The following is a 22,136-nucleotide window of genomic DNA, read 5'->3' as shown; positions in this document are numbered from 1 at the left end:
ATCTGCCATTTGAAACAACCGCCAACCTCAACGTCTCTCCGCCCAGCCACTCCCCCGCGCCCGCCTCTCGGCTCCCATTGGCTGGCGGGGACCGGGGTTTGCCCAGATACGGAGTCGGAGGAGCCGGCCAATGGGGAGGACTCGGAACGGGGTGGGGGGGAAGGGAGGAGGAGGAGGAGGAGGAGAAGCCGGCTCTCCCATTGCCTTCTGGGACTCGTAGTACCTGCTCTCCATTCCTCCCCCTACAGAACCGCCACCGAATGAAAGAGAATGAAAAGGAGAACTGCGTTTCCCGAAAGCCTTCGCGGTGTAGCTTCTGAGCTACGGATCGCGAGAGGGGTAAAAAAAAACGCCCACATGGTGCTGTCTCTCCCGTTTGGCTGTTCGTACAGGTGTACGAACAGCAGAGACATCACCTTGCCAACAAAGGTCCATATAGTTAAATCCATGGTTTTCCCAGTAGTGATGTATGGAAGTGAGAGCTGGACCATAAAGAAGGCTGATTGCCGAAGAATTGATGCTTTTGAATTCTGGTGCTGGAGGAGACTCTTGAGAGTCCCATGGACTGCAAGAAGATCAAACCTATCCATGCTTAAGGAAATCAGCCCTGAGTGCTCACTGGAAGGACAGATCCTGAAGCTGAGGCTCCAATACTTTGGCCACCTCATGAGAAGAGAAGACTCCCTGGAGAAGACCCTGATGTTGGGAAAGATGGAGGGCACAAGGAGAAGGGGATGACAGAGGACGAGATGGTGGGACAGTGTTCTCGAAGCTACCAGCATGAGTTTGACCAAACTGCGGGAGGCAGTAGAAGACAGGAGTGCCTGGCGTGCTCTGGTCCAGGGGGTCATGAAGAGGCGGACACGACTAAACAACAACAACACAGGTGTGCAGGCACAGGTGTTCAGGGACTGATGCGGGAGGGAGGAGGAAGAGGATGGAGGAGAAGGCCCTGCGCAGCGGGAGCAGCTCCAGCAGCACCAAGCCCTACCTGGAGAAGCTCACCCTGGGGGTGACCTGCATCCTAGGTAAGGTGGAGGTGGCATCCCTGGTTGCCATGGAAACGGCCGAGGGATGGAGCCGCAAAGAGCCTTTCTTCCCTCTCTTGCTCATTGCATGGCGCTTCTCCCTCACAACAGCCCTGTTAGGGAGACCAGGCTGAGGCAGGGACTGCCAGCCCACTGCCCTGATCTTTTCCTTCCCTCCCCCCCACAACAGTCCTGTGAGGTAGGCCATGTTGACTGACTGCCTTGCCTAAGGTCTCACCCAGTGAACTTCATGGCCAAGTGTGTTTCCTGTTTTCTTTTATTCTTTTTAAATGCTTTATTAAACTAGTTGCATATTCAACTAATTTTTGTAACCATTCTGACCTGGAAGGGATTTTATCATTCTCCCAGTTAGTCGCTATTAGGATTCTCGCAGTGACAGTGGCATATTAAAAAAAACTACTCCTAGGGATGTCTGCTCCTGTAATTCTGTCTTTGGGAAGTAGGGAGTGAAACGGGAGCTGTTCCGCAGCAGAAAAATTCCTATTTCAGCAGCAGCACTCTGCGTGCTGCCAATCCCATCTTTGCGGCTGTGATGGTTAGGCACTCGCTTTTTGCAAAAAGCAAGCAAGCAAGCTGAGATTCTTCTTCAGAAGGCACCACATTCTGTGACTCTTCTGTACTTCTACAGAGTTGTGGCATCCATGCCAGCAACTTAGTAATAGCTTCCTTGTTTCCAGACAACCCGATGCTGCTTGGCTCGATGACCATCAACAGCATCTCCAAGCTAAACCGAGTCAGAATGTCACCCATCTACGCCTTGCCCAATGCCCCCACGCTGGCTGACTTGGAGGACACTGACGATGAAGAAGGTACTGCCCCACCTCACCCCTTTGTCCATGGGAGACCTCAGTTCTCCTCTCCACCTCCCTTGCTACCCCACCAAAAGTGGGGTTTGAAACAAAACATTGCTATCTTTCAAAATTTGTACAGGTAATTTTGTGATGCAGTCATCCAACCAATGTTTGAATAAACGCGTATTTTAGGGGAAAGTGTTGCATTTGAAAAAGAATGTACATAAATGTGCTCTATTAGTGGGATCTGCTGGCAAAAAACTGTTATGAGAATTATAAGGTCTAAGATATAAAATAAATGTACCAAGGAAACACATATATAAATATATAAACCACCTGTCTGAAAGTGTACAGGAAAAAGTCCTGAAACCATTTTGTCTCTCCCAAACTGACCTCAAATGTTTCTCTGCAAGGAGGGAGGAAATGAGAAAAACCTCCCCATTGTCTCTTTGCTCACAAATCCTGCCTTAAAGGCACTTTTAAGATATGAATAGGGCAAGCCTGTGACCTGGACTCAGGAATTAAGTAGTTATCATCATGAAAGAATAGCCAGGCTGTCCAGGTAAAGAATAGCCAGGCTGTCCAGGTAAACCCATTAGCAACCAGGTAACCCCACCAACAGGTTTTGTGTCAGACAGGATTCTGTTGTAGATTGCCCCTTCTCTGATGTATGTATGATGTATTGGGGGGGGGGGCAGGTCTTGGGCTCCAGGGTGGGCAAATTTAAAATGTCTATATAAGGGCTTGCATGTCATTGTTTGGGGTCCCTCCTGCTTCCTGCGTGTGGTTGTGAGCACCCTGTTGCAACAGTTAATAAAGATCAGGCTTACTAGCTGCTTTTCTTTTCAGTATTCTCTGGTTGGTTATTTTCTCCTACCAATAGAGAACCTACAAAAGGACTCTATGGGCTCTTGGGTACCCCATAAGGGAAAAGGAGCATTTTTTCCTCATAACACGTGCATCGTTCTCCCTAGGGAATTTCTGAGGCTGTCAGTGTGGCTTCATACTGCCATTTATCTCAGATGCTGATGGCGCTGCGTGATTTCGGCCATGCAGTCATTGCAAGGAAGATTGAGATGTCTGAGGTAAGGATGTCAAATGAGGAAGGAGCATTGCAAGAGTGTGGCTCAGCCACCCACAACCTGATGCCCCTTCCCCATCCATGTGTTTTGAACTGGAACTCCCATCAGCCCCAGACAGCATGGCCAATGGTTAGACACGATGGGAGTTGTAGCACAACAATATCTGAAGGGCACCAGGTTGAGACGATCCTGGCAGATTGGGTCCTTAGCTGCTATTTACATCCACACCAAAGCATACGAAACAGCCTCTGGGTTCCTATTATCTAGAACAGGCATCCCCAAACTCGGACCTCCAGATGTTTTGGGACTCATGTTTTTAGGTTGTTTGTCAGACGGTTGGCCGACATTTCTTCAATAGTGGAAGCTAATTTTGGTGTGAGGGGGGTTGTCTCCTGGTTACCGTAGAAGATAGAATCACAGAGTTGTGGACTTGGAAGGGACCCCATGGGTCATCTAGTCCAACCCCCTGCAATGTAGGAGTCTCAGCTCAAGCATCCCTGACAGATGGTCCTCCAGCCTTCGATGAAGGAGAGTCCACAACCTCCCAAGGGAGAGTGTTCTGCTGTCAGAAAGTTTTGAATGAAGAACCTCATAGAGTTTGGAAGAGGGGACACCTCTCCGACTGAGGGGAGGGAGCAAAACCCAAGAGAGAAGGCAGTCGGCAGGTTGGGAGAGGCAGAGAGAAAGAGGGGAGAGGTTTCAGCTGCAATCAGATTTTGAAAATGGGGTGCTCTCGGGCAAGCGTTCATGTGCCTTATGGGAGTGCCTGCTGGCCACATTCCACTATGTTTTAGAGTAGACCCATTGAATTTAATGAACATGACTAAGTTGGGCCCATTCATTTCAACCGGTCTACTTGAAGCAAAGCATAGTTGAGTATCACTCTCTGTGTTCACCTCCATATATTTGTAAATGAGGCGAATTGTTACAAAGGCATAGTAGCTGCGTGCAGATCTAACAGTTCCATAACCTGAGGGGGCCTTGGGGTCATGTGCCCCTGACTCTCCACTTCTCCTCCAACCCAGCTGGAAGGAGATCAGAACCTTTTCCTTCCATTTTCAGTTAACGTCCATCAAGTGTTACTTCAAACGCCCCAAAGGATGGTTAATATTCACTGTGATTTGTTCAAAGGAGCCAAGAAAAATGAAACCCAGGCGTGTGTTGCCCCAAACTCACTTTCCCCACCCTTTCCCTCCAGAATACAGGGGAGAGGAATGCCAGTATCACCATCATGCTTTGCTACGGGCAGATGGCTCTTGGGGCGCGGCCTGAGGACCTCCTGCGCTTCATCGAGCTCATTGTGGCAGAGCTCCTCTTCCAATCCCAGAACACCAGGAAGGTATGGCTCTCATTTTCCCACGGACTTCTGTTGCTTGTTCTCTCGGCACTGAGCAGACCTCCTCAACTCCGTCAAGGTCCTTGCACCACATGCCTTCAGACTGTGCCCTAGGGCAGGGTCTCTGGCTTCATCCACTGAAGGGTTGTAGACTGACTCCACACTTAGGACCAAATGGGGTATTACAGTGGTACCTTGGTTCTCAAACTTAATCTGTTATGGAAGTCCGTTCTAAAACCAAGGAGCGTTTTCTCATAGAAAGTAATGCAAAATGGATTAATCCGCTCCAGACTTTTAAAACAACCCCTAAAACAGCAATTTAACATGAATTTTACTCTCTAACACAGTGTTTCCCAACCGGTGTTCCGCGGCACACTAGTGTGCCGCGAGATGTTGCCTGATGTGCCGCTCCGGCGGCTCCTCTGCGGCGGCGGCTACAGCGGCAACCTCGGGCGGCTCCTGAGGCGGCGAAGGCGGCCCAGCGGCCGGAGGCGAAGACGGTTGCGGCTGCTCCTGACGCTCACCAGCGGCCTCCTCTTCCTCACCGCTGCTGCTTTGCGGCTTCTCCTCCTCCGCCTCCTCCTTCTCCTCGCCGCCGCCTTTTTCGGGCTCCGGCTCCTTCTTCCCCTCAGGCTCCTCCGCGGAAGGCCCGTCCGGCAGCTCGGCCTCCGAGTCGCTGCTGCTGCTGCCGCCGCCGCCTCTTTCTCCTCCGCTACCGCCGCCGGGCTCTCCTCCTCCTCCTCCGGGCCCCTCGTCCTGGGCGGGCAGAGCGGCGGGGGTCTCGGCGGCCGCCGGGCTCTCCTGGGTCTCCTGCATGGGGGGCTACGCGGCCTTCCCGCTCGCCTCACACGCGCGGCGCACGAACAGGCAAGGCGGCGCGCTGGGCCGAAAAGGGGGAGGGAGGGGGCACAGAGCGCGCAGGCGTGCGCGCAGGGGAGGCGCCCTCTCGCCGGGCCATGTGCGCGAGAGCGGACCCGGCGGCGAGTCTCGCGAGAGGGGCAGGGACCAACTCGGCAGACGAGAGGGGGAAGGAACGGATTCCAAAACCGGTGTCTTGCCGCGTTGTATATGTTAATTTCCTATGTTAATGGGCTAGGACAGGGTTTGCGATCGGTTAACGCCCAGTTATGCTTTCCCCCTAGGAATTAGGCGTTTCGGTCTTGAGGTACGCTCGCTTCACACCCCACTTGGAGGTTCCCCGGCAAGGGGGAGGGAAAAAAATTGAAAGTTACACTTTCGTGCGTCCCTCCTGGCGTGACGCTGCGCGCTGACGTCACGGGGCTGTAATGGTGGTGTGCCTCGAGATTTTTTTCATCAAACAAGTGTGCCTTTGCCCAAAAAAGGTTGGGAAACACTGCTCTAACAAGACCATTTCTGGGTTAGGCTTAGGGTTTATTTTGGGCTTGGGTTCGTGTTAGGGTAAGGATTAGAATTAGGGTTAGGGTCAGCGTGGCTTTATGTTTCCTTGTTATTTTGATTCAATCTCAATTTTATAAAATCCCTTCTCCTTTTAGGACGAGGCTCTGAAAAAGGGCCTTATGAAGGCAGCCATTCTAACAACCAAGGCGCTTGTGCAAACGAATGTGGGCCATGTCATCTTCCCGCACAAAGCGGAGCTCACCATCTGCATCATTGTGAGTAAAGAAAAAAGAAAAAAGGAGGGGAATCTCCTGGGGTTTTTTCCCCCCAGAGTGTTGTTGTTTTTTTTAATAGCTTTGTAGGTCTAGTTCTGGTAAAATATCAGGGTTGCAGGTTCTGAGCATCTGGCCCCAAACAATTTCTGGGTGGTCACGTTCTGCTCCAGCTCAAGTTTCCAAACCCTCTTGCAAGGCAGCCCTACATTGTGGCAACCTCAGCAGGATGTCACTAGCGCCTAAGGAAAAGAGGCTAGGTTCTCCCAGGAGGAGAGGGCTGTCCATGGCTCCTAGCCATGATTGCTGTGTTCTACCTCCACAGCGGAAGGAAGCAATGTTTCTGAACATCAGTTGCTGGAAGCCACAGGTGGGGAGAGGGCTCTTGGGCTCATGGTCTGCTCCCTGGTTTCTCACCGCTGTGAGAACAGGATGCTGGACTAGAAGGGTCATTGGCCTGGTCCAGAAGGCTGATCTTATGCTCTTAGGAGGTAGAGCTCTGTCCAGGTGAAAGATGGATCTGATTCCCAGATCCAGGAAGCCCACTCTTCTCCCCTAGGAGGACCCACTTGCCAGTTGCAAAGGTGCTGTCCAGTGGGCTGGGCTGGAGAGAGAGTGGACTGCTGGGTGCTGAGCATTTCCTCTCCTTTCTCTTTCCTCTTCAGTGCCGTGAGACCACCTATGGACTCCATGCTTCGGTCTGAGCTAGTTAAGAAAAGCATCAAGGAGGTGTTTTCGTTGCCCTCCTTGAAACTTACAAAACTCAAAGCCGGGAGTCCCAGGCAATCATCACAGAGCCAGGTGACTGGACCTTCTGCTTCTAGGGATATGAATGGAGGAAAATGGAGTTGCCAGGTTAAAGGATTTGAGGGCAGAGAGTCTGGGCCGTGTAAGCTACAGATAATGCTGCCACAGACACTTGGCCCATCACAATGATGTAACAACCAGGGACTTTGGGTGTGGTTTTATTTTATTTTAATCATGTTTCAATATTAATTGCATTTAACCTTTGGCTAGAATGCATCCACGAATGATTCCTGCATTTTGTGACTCTCATGCCTTCCTCCTATGCAGCATTTAATTTTCTTTGCTCGTTTGTTTATATGCTGCCCATCTGACTGGGTTACTCCAGCCACTCTGGGCGGCTTCCAACATATTAAAACACAGCAAGACATCAAATATTTAAAGCTTCCCTATGCAGGGCTGCCTTCAGGTGTCTTCAGAAGGAAGTATAATTATGTATCGCTCTGACATCTGATAGGAGGGTGTTCTACAGGGTGGGCCCCACCACCGAGAAGGCCCTCTGCCTGCTTCCCTGTAACCTCCGTTCTTGCAGTGAGTCAGCTGCCACAAGGCCTTCTCAATAAACAACAACAGCAACAGCCCCCTCTGAAGATTTGATTGCTATGGCAATGGAGGTTAAAGTACGATAGTTAGGGCCAAATGGTTTGGGACACCCCAAGGAAGTTGAACCCAGTGTGGAGTCCTGTGTCTTTATATCCCATGACCTGTAACCTTTCTTGGTGTATGTCAAAGAACGTTTGATGTTTATGACTCTTTGAGCGCTGTGTTTGAACCCCTGCATAAGCTTTGTCACGAATTTGCTGAGCAGCTGGAGGGCAAGGCTGCCCTATTGCAATAGCCCTAATATACTGGGTCCCTAACTGGATTCTCTTGTTTCTGTGTGCCATTCAAAAGGTGTTTCCTCACCTGGGCAACGGACAGGTGGTATAGAAATAAAGTCTTACCACAACAGTCCCCCCCCGTTGCTCTTTCCCTCTTTTCTCATTCTGGCTTCGGGCTGCAAAAAGACTTTCCTTTCATTGAAAAGAAATAGAGTTGAGGAATGTGTGCTTCGCCAGATGTGCTGCCATTGGCCCCAGTCAGCATAGAACCATAGAATCGTGACAGGTGGCCATCCAACCTCTGCTTAAAAACCTCCAAGGAGTTCACGTCTTGCTTGTGGGTTTCCCACTGGGTCATCTGGTTGGCTACTGTGGAACGGGGATGGTGGACTAGAAGGCTCCAGAGCCCATGGGATTTCCACGGGGGTCTTCAGCTTTTAACCGCTTTTGCTTCTCTGCTTTCAGGACTTTTATCAGCAGACGGTCAACGCCTGCCTCAACATGCTCACCAGCTTGCTGTCGGAGGCCCCCTCTCTGGAGGCGCTGCAGGATATATTAGTGGTAAGGGAGCCCCCAAGATGTCAGAGCAGGGGGAGGCAGCAGATCCTGTTGAAATGATTGCATGGGGGGCGTCTGTGCCCAACTCACAGGTTGTGGATGCTGATGGTGAACTGGGCCTCTGTTCTGCTAGGAATGTTTGTGCAAAGCACACATCTGTTTCCTTTCAAAGATATGTCCTCTGCTGATGGCATTAGGGGAAGGGCCATGGCTCAGGGGTTGAGGATCTGTTTTGCATGCTCAAGGTCCCAGGTTCACTTCTCAGCATCTCCAGGTGGGGCTGGGAAAAGAATCTCTATCTAATACCCCAAAGGGCCAACTGCCAATCATCATTACCTGTGGCCAACACCAAGGTTGGTAGATCAATGGCTGGGCTTGGTCTAAGGATGTTTCCTGCATTCCATGGCTATGGCTGTGGTGAGGTGTATGTTATTTTATTGTAATTATCACAAACACACAAATGACAGATCACAGGGCAGTTCACAACATGAAAAAACAAAATGAGAACACAAAATACACAATAAAACAAAAACAAACCAACAGCCAATTAATTTCTAATTCTATTAATGTTCAATGTGTTTCATTTAATGGCTTCTTTTTTCTATATCTCAAGTTGTACTTATTTTGCTTGTAAGCTGCCTCGAGTCCCTGTCAGGGAAAAAGGTGGGGTATAAAATAATGATGATGATGATGATGATGATGATGATGAAGTAGAACAAATTGCAGCAAACTTTCTCCTTTACAAAACAACCCCTTTTTAAAATTTGTCCCCTCTATGGTCCCGGCATGATTGATCCAGCCAGTAGCCAAAGCTTTGTGAATTTGCAAATGGCTGGATTGACTCCACAAAAATCAATGAGCGCGAAACAGCTCTCAAGAGCACCAGCTTTCTAATGAAATATGTTTCTGAGCGTTTGGACTTTGATGTGAGTGACCAAGGCTTAATGCTGCAATTTCAGATGTGTGTTTTTCTTAATGTATTAAATTTCCATACTGCTCTTCATCTGAGGATCACAGGGTGGTTTACAATATAAATACACAGGAATACAATAACAGATCATTCCGATTAGATAACGCGAATGGGTCTTTTTTCATTTTCGTTTTTAACTTGCTATAACTTGTATTTAACTTGTCGGATTTTCTCCGGAAAGGGTAAATCTAGATTCAATGGAGGTAGGTTACAGGGTGGGATACAGGCTAGCATTTATACTGACATAATGTTTTATGGCTGCTGTGTAAGACACTGTGGTGTAGTAGTTAGGGTGTTGGTCTGAGACCCGGGTTCAAATCCCCCTGCTCAGCAATGACTCTCATTGGGTGTGACCTTGTGGGCCTGTGATTGCCTCTTGGCCTAACCTACCTCTCAGGATTGTTGTGGGGATTAAATGAGGAGGTGGAGGAGGACCACCTTAAGCTCTCTGCAGAAAAAGCTGAGAGGTAAATGCAATAAAATAAATAAATAATAAAATTAAAACTTGCATATGTTGCGTGCCTCGAGGGAAGTGATTCATTAGTGAATACAATAATAGCTGGTACTAATCAGCACCGATCCCACAGGAAAAACCCTTCTGGAATCATATCCAGGGCAGAATCAGGCTAACCGGTCTAACCCTTGAGCAAATATGAGGGTTGTGTGTGGAAATTCCCTTCCTGACCTATGTAGATCATAAGAACAGAAGAATCACTTTGCTGGGTTTGCCAAGAAACCCATTTAGTTCATCTTGCTATTTCCAACTTCAGACAGAGGGATGCCTCTTGGGAAATTTCAGCCAGGCTGTTAAATTGATTCTGCATCTGTGCATGAGATATATAATAACATAGCAAGTTAGCATGTCTCCCCCTTTCCCTCTGGTTTAACAATACTCCCATAGATGTTCTCAGTGATCAAGCTGGGATATATGAGTTCCTGACATCCTGAGGCAGCCTGGACCTCAGATGGTCAGGGCTTTGTTAATGAATAGAAGGACCTTGAAACTTCCTCAGAAATAGATGGGCCACCAATGCAGCTGTTTTAACAATGGTGTCCCATTTTCTCAGCCCGAGGCCCCCACCAGCAATCTGGCCGCAGCACTCTGCACGAGGTGGAGCCTGTGAAGCAGATCCAAGGGCAGCCCCCCCCCCCCGAATACATTGCAGTAATCTAGCCTTGAGGTTCCCAAAATATGGACTACAGTGGTCAGGCTATCCCCATCTAGGAAGAGCCACAGTTTGCAAACCAGACAAAGCTGGTAAAAGGCACGCTTAGCCCTAGAGGATATTTGGGCCTCTAGCTGCCAAGATGTATCCAGGGGTACCAGAAAGTAGACAGGTAAAAGGAGACTTGGTCTACCCAGGATTCAAGCATGTTGCTTTTATGACTTGTGCATTTCTGTATACCTTCTCCCGTAACATCTGCATTTTGTTGTGGTGCTTTGGAGAACTGCATTGCCAAATTTGTAGAAGCGAGGATTTTGAAGGAAAACCTGTGTCTTGGTTGGCGTATTGCTTTGGAAAGTTCAGGTGTGAACTAGATGGATTTTCCCCTGCTCCCCAAAGCGGTGTGGCATGTCCATCCCAGGGGAAGGTGCCAGTCAGTGCTATTTTCCTAGAAAAAGAGGTGCCAGGAATCACCATGAACTCACCTCCCACATTCTCTTATAATGGCAATAGCGCCCACCTGAGAGGTGCCAGAACTGAGTTCCAGTGAGTTCTGGCTGGGGGGAAAGCCATGGGGCAAGCCTTGGGTGGGCCACCTAAGCCCAGGTCTCTTGCCTGCGCCCTTCTGCCACCTTTGCCGCCTGAAAGCATGCCAGACGGTTTTCTCTTGCTGGGCTCTGTGGGACGAGGGCTGACTGTGCATCTCTCTCTCCACCTCCTAGAGCTAGATATCCCAGGATTTCCCCCTTCTTGGACAGCTGGTGGGGCTCATGTCCCTTCACCTGGCAGACAACGTGAAGGAAATTGGCCTGCAGTCAGCGGAGGCCTTGTACCATCTCCATGACATCATGACAGCCAAAATGGGTGAGGGGGGTGCTGGGAAAGGGGGTGTTTCTTGCAAGCCGCAGGGTGGGAGATCTGCAGCCCTCCAGAGGCTGCTCCAACTCCCATCATCCCTGAGTGTTGCCCAGGCTGGCTGCTACTGGGGGTGATGGGAGCTCAGGAGGGCCAGAATTTGGGCCAGCACTGGCCTAACGCAAACACCCCTTTGGCCAGAGACGAGAGGTCAGTCTGAGGGGAGGGATTCACTGCTGAAGAAGACAAGAAAAGCCGCCTGGATCAGACCAGTGGCCCAGCCCAGTCCAGCATCCTGTTCCCCCAGGGGTTGACCAGGTGCCTGTGGGAAACCAGCAAGCAGAATTCGAACTCAAGAGCTCTTTCTCCTCCTGTGCTTTGCTGCCTCTGACCGTGGAGGCCGAGCATAGCCATCCTGGCTAATAGCCATGGGTAGCCTTCTCTTCCATGAATTTGAAAGCCACCTTGGTCCGTGGCCATCATGCCTCCTGTGGCAGGGAGTTCCAAAGTTGAGCTGTGCACTGCAAGAAGGAGGACCACCCTGAAACTTCAGTTTCATTGGAGGTCCAGGAGTTCTCGTGTTAGGAGGGAGAGAGAGAAAGCTTTCTCTCTCTCCACTTTCCCCTTGCTATACATTATGTCTCCTCTTCCTCACCATTTTTCTAAACGGAAAATCCCCCAAATGCTGCGACCATCCTGAAACTTCAGTTTCATTGGATGTCCCGGAGTTTTGGTTGACCCCTTCTGAATCTTTCCCAGTTCTGAATTATAATTTTTGAGGTGAAACTGAGAATCTTTTTGTGAGTCGCAGTGGGGAAACGGGGGGGTTTGTGCAGGGAGCACTAATGCTGTGTTCTTTTGCCTGCATATCCCCATCCCTGACCCCGTTTAGCTAAGACGGTGGAGACATAATAACAGGAAAGGCAAGGTGGTCAAATGGGTCCGAGAAGACTTCTTCATCCCTGGGCCCGCCATCTTTTACACCGACATCTCCAAAATCTCCAAAATGGCCAAGGTAGGTGTGGCTTTTTGGACTGTTTCTTGCTAAGACTGCAGCCAGCTCTCAGTTAGCAGCCCACGCCTTCTAGGAGATGAGGAAGAGATTCAGAGCAGTTCACATTTAAAGCCAAAGCTATCAAATCCAGGCTTCCTGAAACAATATGAGAACGGAAACATAAGCTGCCTCTGAAATTCATACATCCTTGAGTTTTTCAGGGCCATTTCCTGGCCAAACAGTGTCTACAAAAAGGATTGTGCAAGCTAAAAGTGTCCAGAAAATGAATAAATTAGTGTAAATAACATATGGAAATGCATTGTATTAGAATAAATCTTTTGAAGCCAAGCGCCCATTGGTCTAAACTGCATGCCAAATTCTACTTACGGTGGACGCTTGGGTTGCGAACGTGATCCATGCAGGATGCACGTTCGCAAACCGCAGCATTTGCAACCCATGTTTGCGCATGCGCGGGTTGCGATTCAGCACTTCTGCGCATGCACAAAGCGGTACTTCCCCGTTTCGGTGGTCTGCAACCTGAAAAAACGCAACCTGAAGAGGTTGTAAACCGAGGTATGACTGTATTCTAAAAGGTCACATTACACAAAACATTAGATAGATAGATAGATAGATAGATAGATGATAGATAGATAGATAGATAGATAGATAGATAGATAGATAGATAGAGATAGATAGATAGATAGATAGATGATAGAAAGATCTCAACCCCAAACTACTCAGGCACTGCCACAACTGTGAGCCCTGGATAGAGACCCATATGCATTACAAGCTGCAAGCTGCCAGGCCAATGGATCCTGCAGGAGAATGGTGGAGTAGCCCTAGCTGTGCATCTGATGGGCCACTGCGGTGAGGAGAGCTGCTTCCCTGCATGTCTGACCTTTGCTGGATCAAGAAGAGGCAGTGTGGTGCAGTGGCTAGAGAGTCTGACCAGGCGCTGGGAGACCTAGGGCTCAGATCCCCACTCAGCCAGGAAACTCATGGGGTCAGTCACGGTCTCTCAGTCTAAACTACCTCATGAGGATGAAATGGGGAGGAGAGAGAAGCATGCATTGCCACCTTGGGCAGAAAAAGAGTATGAAAAGTTGACCCATTTGGTGCCCGTTTCATGAGGCACTGCCAAGCCAATGGGCTATGCCAGGCTTCCTCAACCTCGGCCCTCCAGATGTTTTTGGCCTACAACTCCCATGATCCCTAGCTAGCAGGACCAGTGGTCAGGCATGCTGGGAATTGTAGTCTCAAAACATCTGGAGGGCTGAGCTTGAGGAAGCCTGGACTATGCTAACATTGTGGTGTATGTTTTTGACGTATATTAAGAAATAAACACACAGCCTCATTTTCTTTCAGGTTCACCACACTTTCTCACCCTGGTCTTCTTTTATCTTCTTCCAGCTGCCCATAGTTGTGAAGGAGATTCACAACCAACTCCACAGAATATCAGACACCCGCACTAAGGATGAGACACTCACAGCTGTGGTCAACCTTGCTGTGAAGCGCTTGAACCCGGTCGTAGATACCCTGTTGGACTGCTCGCTGGAGTGTGATGAGTAAGGGCCTCTTAGAGATGAGTGCGTTATGGGGGGATATATCCATTTTGCCTGCAAATCTCAGGGCGTCTCAGATGCCCTGCATAACCTGCGATCCACCAAGCCAGGCCACAGCCCATCAGCCACGGATGGAGATTTCCCAACTCTGGGGCATCTCCCAGGTTTTTGAAGTAGAGCTGCCAACTTTTTGTGCCCTGGAAACTGCTTGCTCTGTGGGAATGAGGCTTTCATCCACGCTGTGAAAAGCAGTACCCGCTGTGGATCAAACCTCTGTTCAAGATTCAGGTGGAAGCCATGCCAGGTTTTCCACACACACACACCTTCTGGACAGTTGCGAGGGACAGGGAACAAATTCCGTTTGGGTCACTTTTAAGTGAGAGCTTACGTCATTTGCAGTTTCCTAAATGAGAACTGTCGTATTTCAAAATTCGCACTATTCTGAATTTTTCAATGCAGTTCTCCAGTCAAGTAGCACACACACACACACACACACACACACACACACACACACACGTAGGCACACAAATGAATGAACTGGTGGAAATAACATACAGAAAGACATAAAATTAGAGGAGATTGATTTGCAAAAGGTGTTTAAGTGGCAAAACTGGATATGAAAATCTGCAAAGTGGAAATAGGGAGAGCTGAATTTAAGTGGGCTTTCTTAATTTATATTTCCGTTTCATACTTGCTTACTTACTTACTTATCAAACCTTTATTAGGCATTATACAAATAAAACGATAAAAGAAAAAATATATAACATATTATATAACATATAAAAGCCTTGAAATATATACAGAAAGGCAGCAGTTGGCTACATACATATATATATATATACATATAGAATCAGTGGTTTTCCTTGTTAACCTGCTCCTTGGAGAACTGCTACCAAAAACTCGGCTACCCCCGCCGTTACCCTTTGGTCAACGTCGGATAGGCAGAATCCCACACATTCACCTTGCTGGGGTTCCAGACCACCCAAAAGAGGGGACAGCACGCGTTGACGGAGCGTACTGTGCAATGGGCAATGAAAGAGAATGTGCTCTACCGTGTCCGGGACATTCATAGAACATCTGCAGAATCTCTTGTTTCTAGGGATGTTTTGATATCTTCCCCTGACAAATGCTGAGGGAAAAACATTCAAACGGGCCAGCATAAAAGCCCTGCGTTGGGCTGGAATTATTAATTTAGTGACGTAATTGGCTCTGCTATCTAAGATATTTAAATCATAGAATATGGGGGAGCAAATTTTGTTTACAGCTGCCATAATATTTTGTCTCTCGACATCCTTTAATCTAGCTAGGATATTATGGAAAATGTATTGCTCGTTGGAATTGTACAAGGGCTCCAGCTCGATGCCCAAAGATTCAATCTTTTTTTCGAGGTACTGATACCATCTTGATTTATAGGAGTCCTTGAGCAAATCTGCTAGCAGACTTGATGGGGGGCAGCGAAAATGGCAGCGTAACCAGTACTTTATTGAGGTGGACCAGGCCCAATATTCCATTGTGTGTATGCCTATTTCTGCACACATTGTTTCATATTTAATCACAGCTGGGAGTCCAAGAGTACGTCTCAGAAAGCTGGAGTGAACCTTTTTTAGATCACTGTTATATGCTTGGACCCATAGCGGGATTCCATAGAATATCTGGGATTGCACTTTTGTTTGAAATATCTGATTGGCCGCAGGAATAAATTGATTACCTTTCTGGTAATAAAAACGGGCAACTGCTGATGAGGTGCACTTTGCCTGTTTTATGGCATTTGTGCGATGATTTGCCCACCCTAAATTGCTCTGGAATAAGATTCCCAGGTACCTATAGATTTTCACTTGTTGGATTTCTTGCCCTCTTATTTTCCATTTCTCTAATTTCCAACCATTCGAGAAGACCAAAATTTTTGTCTTCTCATAATTTATAGAGAGTTTGTTACATTCACAGTAAAGGATCAGAGAAGATATAAGACGTTTCAGACCCAAGCTCGTTAGTGATAGTAGGACAGCATCGTCTGCGTATAATAAGAGAGGAACTGGTTTCTGATTAAGTTTAGGGGCATGTGATTCTATTTTTTGAAGGTGATCTGGCAAGTCTGATAAAAATAAATTAAATAGAAAGGGGGCAAGAATACACCCTTGTTTTACCCCTTTCGAGTTTAAAATGTCTGATGAAAGGTGACCTTTGGTGTTAAGTTTGACTTGACAGGTATTGGAAGAGTATAGATTTTGTATTAGAATCAATAAGCGCTGATCAATTTTTAATTCTGCGAGTTTCCTCCACAGCTTTGGGCGGTCAATTGAGTCAAATGCACCACGAAAATCTACAAAAGCAGCATATATCTTAGATTGCCTTTGGGATCTGTATTTTTCGACCAAATGCATAAGTATAAGGCAGTGGTCTAATGTAGAGCAACCTTTGGAGAAACCTATTTGTTCTTTCCCTGGTAAATTTAGATTTTTCATCCAGGTAAGGAGTTTAGATAAAAGGTGCTTAGCGTAGATTTTCCCTATCACTGATAATAGGCTTATCGGTCTATAATTCCTTGGTTCTTTTGGGTCGCCATTTTTAAAGATTGGGATAATTATTGATCTTAACCATATCTCAGGTATGATCCCATATTTATCTATGAGAGTAAACAATTGAGCTAAGGGTTCTGCCCACCAATCTATATAGGTCTTAAATAATTCTATTGGTAGGCCGTCTGGCCCAGGAGATTTCCCCGATTTGAAATTTTTAACTATCTCTCTAATTTCCTCTTCTTCTACCCTTGGCCACTCCTGGAGTTTATTGATTTTATTTTTAGTGGTCTCATTTCCTTTAGGTTCACTGTGTAGATTGTTAAATACAGATGTAAAGTATTGGGACCATTTGGATTCTGCAATTGGTGGTAGAGTTAATTGATTTTCGGCTTTCAGTCCTCCGTACACTAGGTTCCAGAACGCTTTGTTGTTTTTACTCTGAATTGAGTCGAATAATTGTAGCCATTTTTGGGTTGCATATTTCTGTTTCTTTTTGGCCAGAATGTAATGATATTTTCTTTTTTCATCAAGATAAGAGGGCTCTAGTTTAGTGCGATTATTTTTAAATATTTGGCGCAGTTTTCTTTTTAGCTGGAAACATTAATCATCAAACCAAGGGCTAGCGCTATGTTTAAGTACCCAAACTTTAGGTGGAGTACTAAGTTCTACGAACATTTGGAAGATTTCATTATAGATTTTCGGGATATCACTATAGGAATTCGTGGTCTTTAAGTTGGATAATATTTGTTTTCTCAGGTTGGCTGTAAGTTTTTGCCCCACTGCTGCACTCATTTCCTGGGACCATTTTAATTGGGTCATTTGTTTGTATTGAGAAGGTTCTATGATATTGTACTTGTTTATTTTGGTTTCGTCCTTTAAGTTAATAGACAACGATAATGGCTGATGGTCGCTTTCAGTACGCGTTCCAATTTTGAGGTCCATGATCGAATTTATAATATTATAAGGGACAAGAATATAGTCGATGACACTGCATCCTCGGGGGGAGAAGTATGTAAACTCCCCGCTTCTATCGCCTTTTGTTGAACCGTTCACAATCTGCAAATTAAAGTTGTTACATAATTCAAGTAGGCGTAGGCCTTCGTTGTTTACAACCCTATCTCTGGAGAATCGTCCTATTTTCAGGGCATGTGCGATATCATTATCAGTATTCCAATTTAGTTTGCTACATAGTTGTTCATTGTTGGTTCCCACTCTGGCATTAAAATCACCTGCTATTATCAGTGAGGCATTTGGGTATTTATCGGTCAAATTTTCTATATAAAAGGTTAGTTGTGACCAGTTTTCACTGCTGCTGTTGTTTTTGGTTGGGGGGATATAGACATTTACAAGTAGCAAAGTATCGTCTTTTTCGGTTAAAAGTAGAGCTTGTGCAAGTGGAAAGCATTTTTCTAGCTGCTTGATTTCAAACCCTAAGTTGTCTTTGATCATACAACAGAACCCTGCTTTCGGCCGGCCCTTCGTGTTTGTTTTCAATGCGGGTTTCGTATAGGAGGTGAATCCATTGATTTTAATATCTCTAGTTGACCATGTTTCTTGTAGAAGTATTAATTCAAAATCTTTAAAGAAGTTCATTAGGTCTGGGTCTCCGTCTTTGTTTCCCCACCCTGCAATATTCCAGGACAGCAGGCGTAGGATCCGTTTTTGAGTTGGTGGCTGGTTGACAGCATTTAGTCATTTTAGTTCTGTTGTTGAGTCCAGCGAGGGATTTTGTCTTGTGCAGATACAGCCATTTGTCACTGCTTTCGGTGGGGGACATAATGGTGGATCTTTTAGATTCTTTTTTAAAGTGCGGGAGATTAAAATTTCCTCCCTTTCTTGATTTTCTTCCTTAACTGTTCCTTGTTCCTGAAAGACTTGCAAAAAATTGTGCCCTGTGTTACATATCAAAAAGGGGAATAGTAGTTTCTTTCTTTGCTAATGCACGTGCGATATAAAGGAAATACAGAAGGCCTGACTTTTTTTAAGAAAGGGAAAAAGGAAAAATTCTCTTTTGACAAATTGCAGAAGTGCTGCAGCGATCTGGAAGGCCTTAGTCTCCAATCCGTACTCCAGCAGCAAGCTGCTGAGACCCCTCCTGAAAAGGCTACAGGATGAAGACCCCAACGCAGAAGTCACGTACAGGCGACGCAGCACTTCTCAAATGCCAATGGCGGTACGAAACCACTCAGTTTCTCTCTCCTGGGTTGTTCTTGAATGGGAGCTGGATGGGGCTGGGGGCTTCTGGCTGGGGGGGGGGGCATTGCATCTTAGTAACTGGCCTCTGGGGTTCTTCCCAGCGGCATCTTAGTGGTCCATCGCTGGGGGGGGGGGGCTCCTGGAGCACAGCCCTGGCTCAGGGGCCGAACACCTGCTTTGTATGCAGAAGAGCCCAGCATCTCCAGGTCAGGGTGTCCCTCGCCTGAAACCCTGGACAGCCTCTGCTAGTCAGTGTAGACAATACTGAGTGAGATGGACCAGGGGTTTGAGTCGCATCCTGCATAGAGAGTTGGGAGATCTTGATCTGACGATGTCCTCTGCTGAATGTTGTTCTCCTGTCCTTGTCCCTCCAGGCTACCAACGCTTTGTGTCTGATCCTGTCGCTACCTGAGGCTTCGGATGTACTGCAGAACAAGTTCCCCCAGCTGCTGCTTGCCCTTATCACTCAGATCTATTTTCTTTTTGGGACGAGCAGAAGAGTTTCGAGGGCGGCAAGTCTCATGCCGGAGCCCCCTTCGCATCTCCATCCGCTGGCGTAAGGGACCTGCCAATACATTTGGGGGGGCCCTCCCTTCTCTCTCTGGGCGCTTGCAAGCCTGACCCATAGCAGTGATGGCTCAGCCCTCCCCAGAGAGATAGGCTGCACTTGGACATGGAGGTTCTGCTTAGCTTGGGTAGCTAAGAGACCCAGGCTTCCCCAACCCCTGTGCTCTTCAGTCGCTTTGGACCACAACTCCCACCAGCCCCAGCCAGCACAACTCTGGCGAAGATGGGAGTTGTAGTCCAAAGGACATTAGGGTGGGAAAGGATGTTGGAGACTCTCCCGCCCGATGGGCTGGTTTTGTTGTGGTGGGACTCACGTGTCATGAAACCTTAAGTCTCCATCGCAGCCGGAAGGTTGCAGCTTGTGCTGGAAACATGTGAGAGGCTGCTTCAGGGGAAAGCAAAGGCTATAGGCAGAGCAGTGTGGCTCCCCCCCCCCCCGCCAAAGAGCACCCCAGGAGCACAGGGCAAAAGCACACAGCCTTCCCGCTGCTTGCAAACCTTTTCGGGCTTCAGGGGAAAGCAGAAGCTGCCGGCAGAGCCGCGTGGCTCCTCCCCCCACCCCCAAAGAGCAGCCCAGGAGCGCACAGCCTTCCCGCTGCTTGCAAACGTTGCCGGGGCTTCAGGGAAAAGCGGAGGCTGCCGGCAGAGCACCGTGCTCCTCCCCACATCCCCGAAGAGCACCCCAGCAGCGCAGGGCAACAGCGATTTGGCTCCAGGGACCACACATTCGCTCCATAAGACGCACAGACATTTTCCCTTCCTTTTTAGGAGGGAAAAAGTGCGTCCAATGGAGCAAAAAAAAACGGTAAATTGAAATTGCAGAGTTTTGATTTTTTTAAAAAAGATATTTATTAAATTTTCAAAAATTATACAAAAAGAAAAACAGTATTACAAACAAAAACACAAACACAACAAGTATAATTTCATTCCCTTATTTTCTTATAACTTACTTCCCCGACCTCCTCATACCTCCCCTTTCTGTATTCCAGTTTCTAATTCATTAGTTCAGCAAATCCTCTCCCTTAATTTTTGTTTAGTTTTTAACCTTTCTTTTCTTTTTACTTAATCATTACAGCTGAAAACCATTAATTTCTAAAATCCACATCGTTCTAACATTCATTAATTTTGCAATGTTTCCTGAGATAGTCTTTAAATTTCTTCCAATCTTCTTCCGCCGTCTCTCTTCCCTGGTCACGGATTCTGCTGGTCATTTCTGCCAGTCCCATATAGTCTATCACCTTCATCTGCCATTCTTCCACGGTGGGTAAATCTTGTGTCTTCCAGTACTTTGCAATGAGTATTCTTGCTGCTGTTGTAGCATACATAAAGAAAGTTCTATCCTTCTTTGGCACCAATTGGCCGACCATACCTAGGAGAAAAGCCTCTGGTTTCTTCAAGAAGGTATATTTAAATACCTTTTTCATTTCATTATATATCATTTCCCAGAAAGCCTTAATCCTTGGGCATGTCCACCAAAGGTGAAAGAATGTACCTTCAGTCTCTTTACATTTCCAGCATTTATTATCAGACAAGTGGTAAATTTTTGCAAGCTTGACTGGGGTCATGTACCACCTATAGATCATTTTCATAATATTTTCTTTTAAGGCATTACATGCCGTAAATTTCATACCGGTGGTCCACAACCGCTCCCAATCAGCAAACATAATGTTATGACCAATATCTTGTGCCCACTTGATCGTAGCTGATTTAACCGTTTCATCCTGTGTATTCCATTTCAACAGCAAGTTATACATTTTTGACAAATTCTTAGTATTGGAATCTAACAGTTCTGTTTCCAGTTTTGATTTTTCCACCTGGAAGCCAATTTTCCTGTCCATCTTACAAGCCTCCATTATTTGATAGTAATGCAACCAGTCTAGCACTTTATCTTTTAATTTCTCAAAACTCTGCAATTTCAGTTTCTCCCCTTCTTGTTCTAAAATTTCCCAGTATTTTGGCCATTTGGACTCAATTTTAAGTCTTTTCCCAGCCTTTGCCTCCATTGGCGACAACCACCTTGGAGTTTTATTTTCCAACAAGTCTTTATACTTAATCCAGACATTGTACAGTGCTTTCCTGACAATATGGTTTTTAATTGCAGAGTTTTGAAAAACTAAAAAACAAAGTGCGAGATTGGCTTCATTATTATCAAATAATGGAGGCATACAATTTGGACAAGAAAATTGGATTCCAGGTGGAAAAATCAAAATTGGAAACAGAACTGTTAGATCCCAAAACTAAGACTTTGTCAAGGATGTATAACTTGCTGTTGAAATGGAATACTCAGGATGAAACAGTGAAATCAGCTATGATTAAGTGGGCACAAGATGTTGGACATAACATTATGATGGCTGACTGGGAACAGTTATGGACCACAGGTATGAAGTTTACGGCATGTAATGCCTTAAGAGAGAATATTATGAAAATGATATACAGGTGGTACATGACACCAGTCAAGCTTGCAAAAATCTATCATTTGCCCGATAATAAATGTTGGAAATGTAAAGAAACTGAAGGTACATTCTTTCACCTTTGGTGGACGTGCCCAAGGATTAAGGCTTTCTGGGAGATGATATATAATGAAATGAAAAAGGTATTTAAGTATACCTTCCTGAAGAAACCAGAGGCCTTTCTCCTGGGCATGGTCGGCCAATTGGTGCCAAAGAAGGATAGAACTTTCTTTATGTATGCCACAACAGCAGCAAGAATACTTATCGCAAAGTATTGGAAGACACAAGATCTACCCACCCTGGAAGAATGGCAGGTGAAGGTGATGGACTATATGGAATTGGCGGAAATGCCCGGCAGAATCCAAGAGCAGGGAGAAGAGTCGGTGGAAGAAGATTGGAAGAAATTTAAAGATTATTTACAGAAATATTGTAAAATTAATGAATGTTAGAACGATGTTGGATTGAAGCTAAGTGGTTTTCAGCAGTAATGTTATAAAGATGTGTAAAAATGGACTGTTAATAGGGGATAATTTAAAGTTATAACATATTAAGATTAAAGATTAGGATAAAAATAAAGAGGGAAAGGATTTGCTGAACCAACCAATTGAACTGGATAAAAAAAAGGGAGGTGTGAGGAGGTCTGGGGAACAAGCGAATGAAAGATAAGACATGAAAAGATTGAATTGTTTTTAACTATTTTTATTTTGTATTTTTTCTTTTTCTTTTTTCTTTTTGTAATACTTTGAAAACTTTAATAAAAATCTTTAAAAAAAAAAAAAGGAACA

At 46.4% G+C, this 22,136-nt stretch overlaps 1 protein-coding gene across 2 annotated transcripts; it reads left to right on the top strand.

The window, feature by feature from the left end:
• Positions 1–298: 298 nt before the first annotated feature.
• LOC144329239 (maestro heat-like repeat-containing protein family member 9) lies at positions 299–22,130 on the top strand. 2 transcript variants are annotated; one of them, XM_077936558.1, is made up of 8 exons: positions 299–886; positions 1,727–1,858; positions 2,815–2,925; positions 7,980–8,075; positions 11,956–12,078; positions 13,468–13,622; positions 18,164–18,311; positions 18,709–22,130. In XM_077936558.1, the coding sequence occupies exons 2-8, from the start codon at positions 1,814–1,816 to the stop codon at positions 18,892–18,894; spliced, it is 864 nt and encodes a 287-aa protein (XP_077792684.1). In that variant the 5' UTR covers positions 299–886; positions 1,727–1,813; the 3' UTR covers positions 18,895–22,130. The 2 variants fall into 2 exon arrangements, with proteins under 2 accessions (XP_077792684.1, XP_077792685.1); XM_077936559.1 differs by lacking the exons at positions 299–886; positions 1,727–1,858; positions 2,815–2,925 and adding an exon at positions 6,561–6,690.
• The last annotated feature ends 6 nt before the right edge of the window (positions 22,131–22,136 follow it).

Source organism: Podarcis muralis, chromosome 11, assembly GCF_964188315.1.
Source record: "Podarcis muralis chromosome 11, rPodMur119.hap1.1, whole genome shotgun sequence".
NCBI classification, from domain to species: Eukaryota; Metazoa; Chordata; class Lepidosauria; order Squamata; family Lacertidae; genus Podarcis; species Podarcis muralis.
Note: the sequence above shows the minus strand (reverse complement) of the source record. Positions and strands in the feature narration are given on the sequence as shown.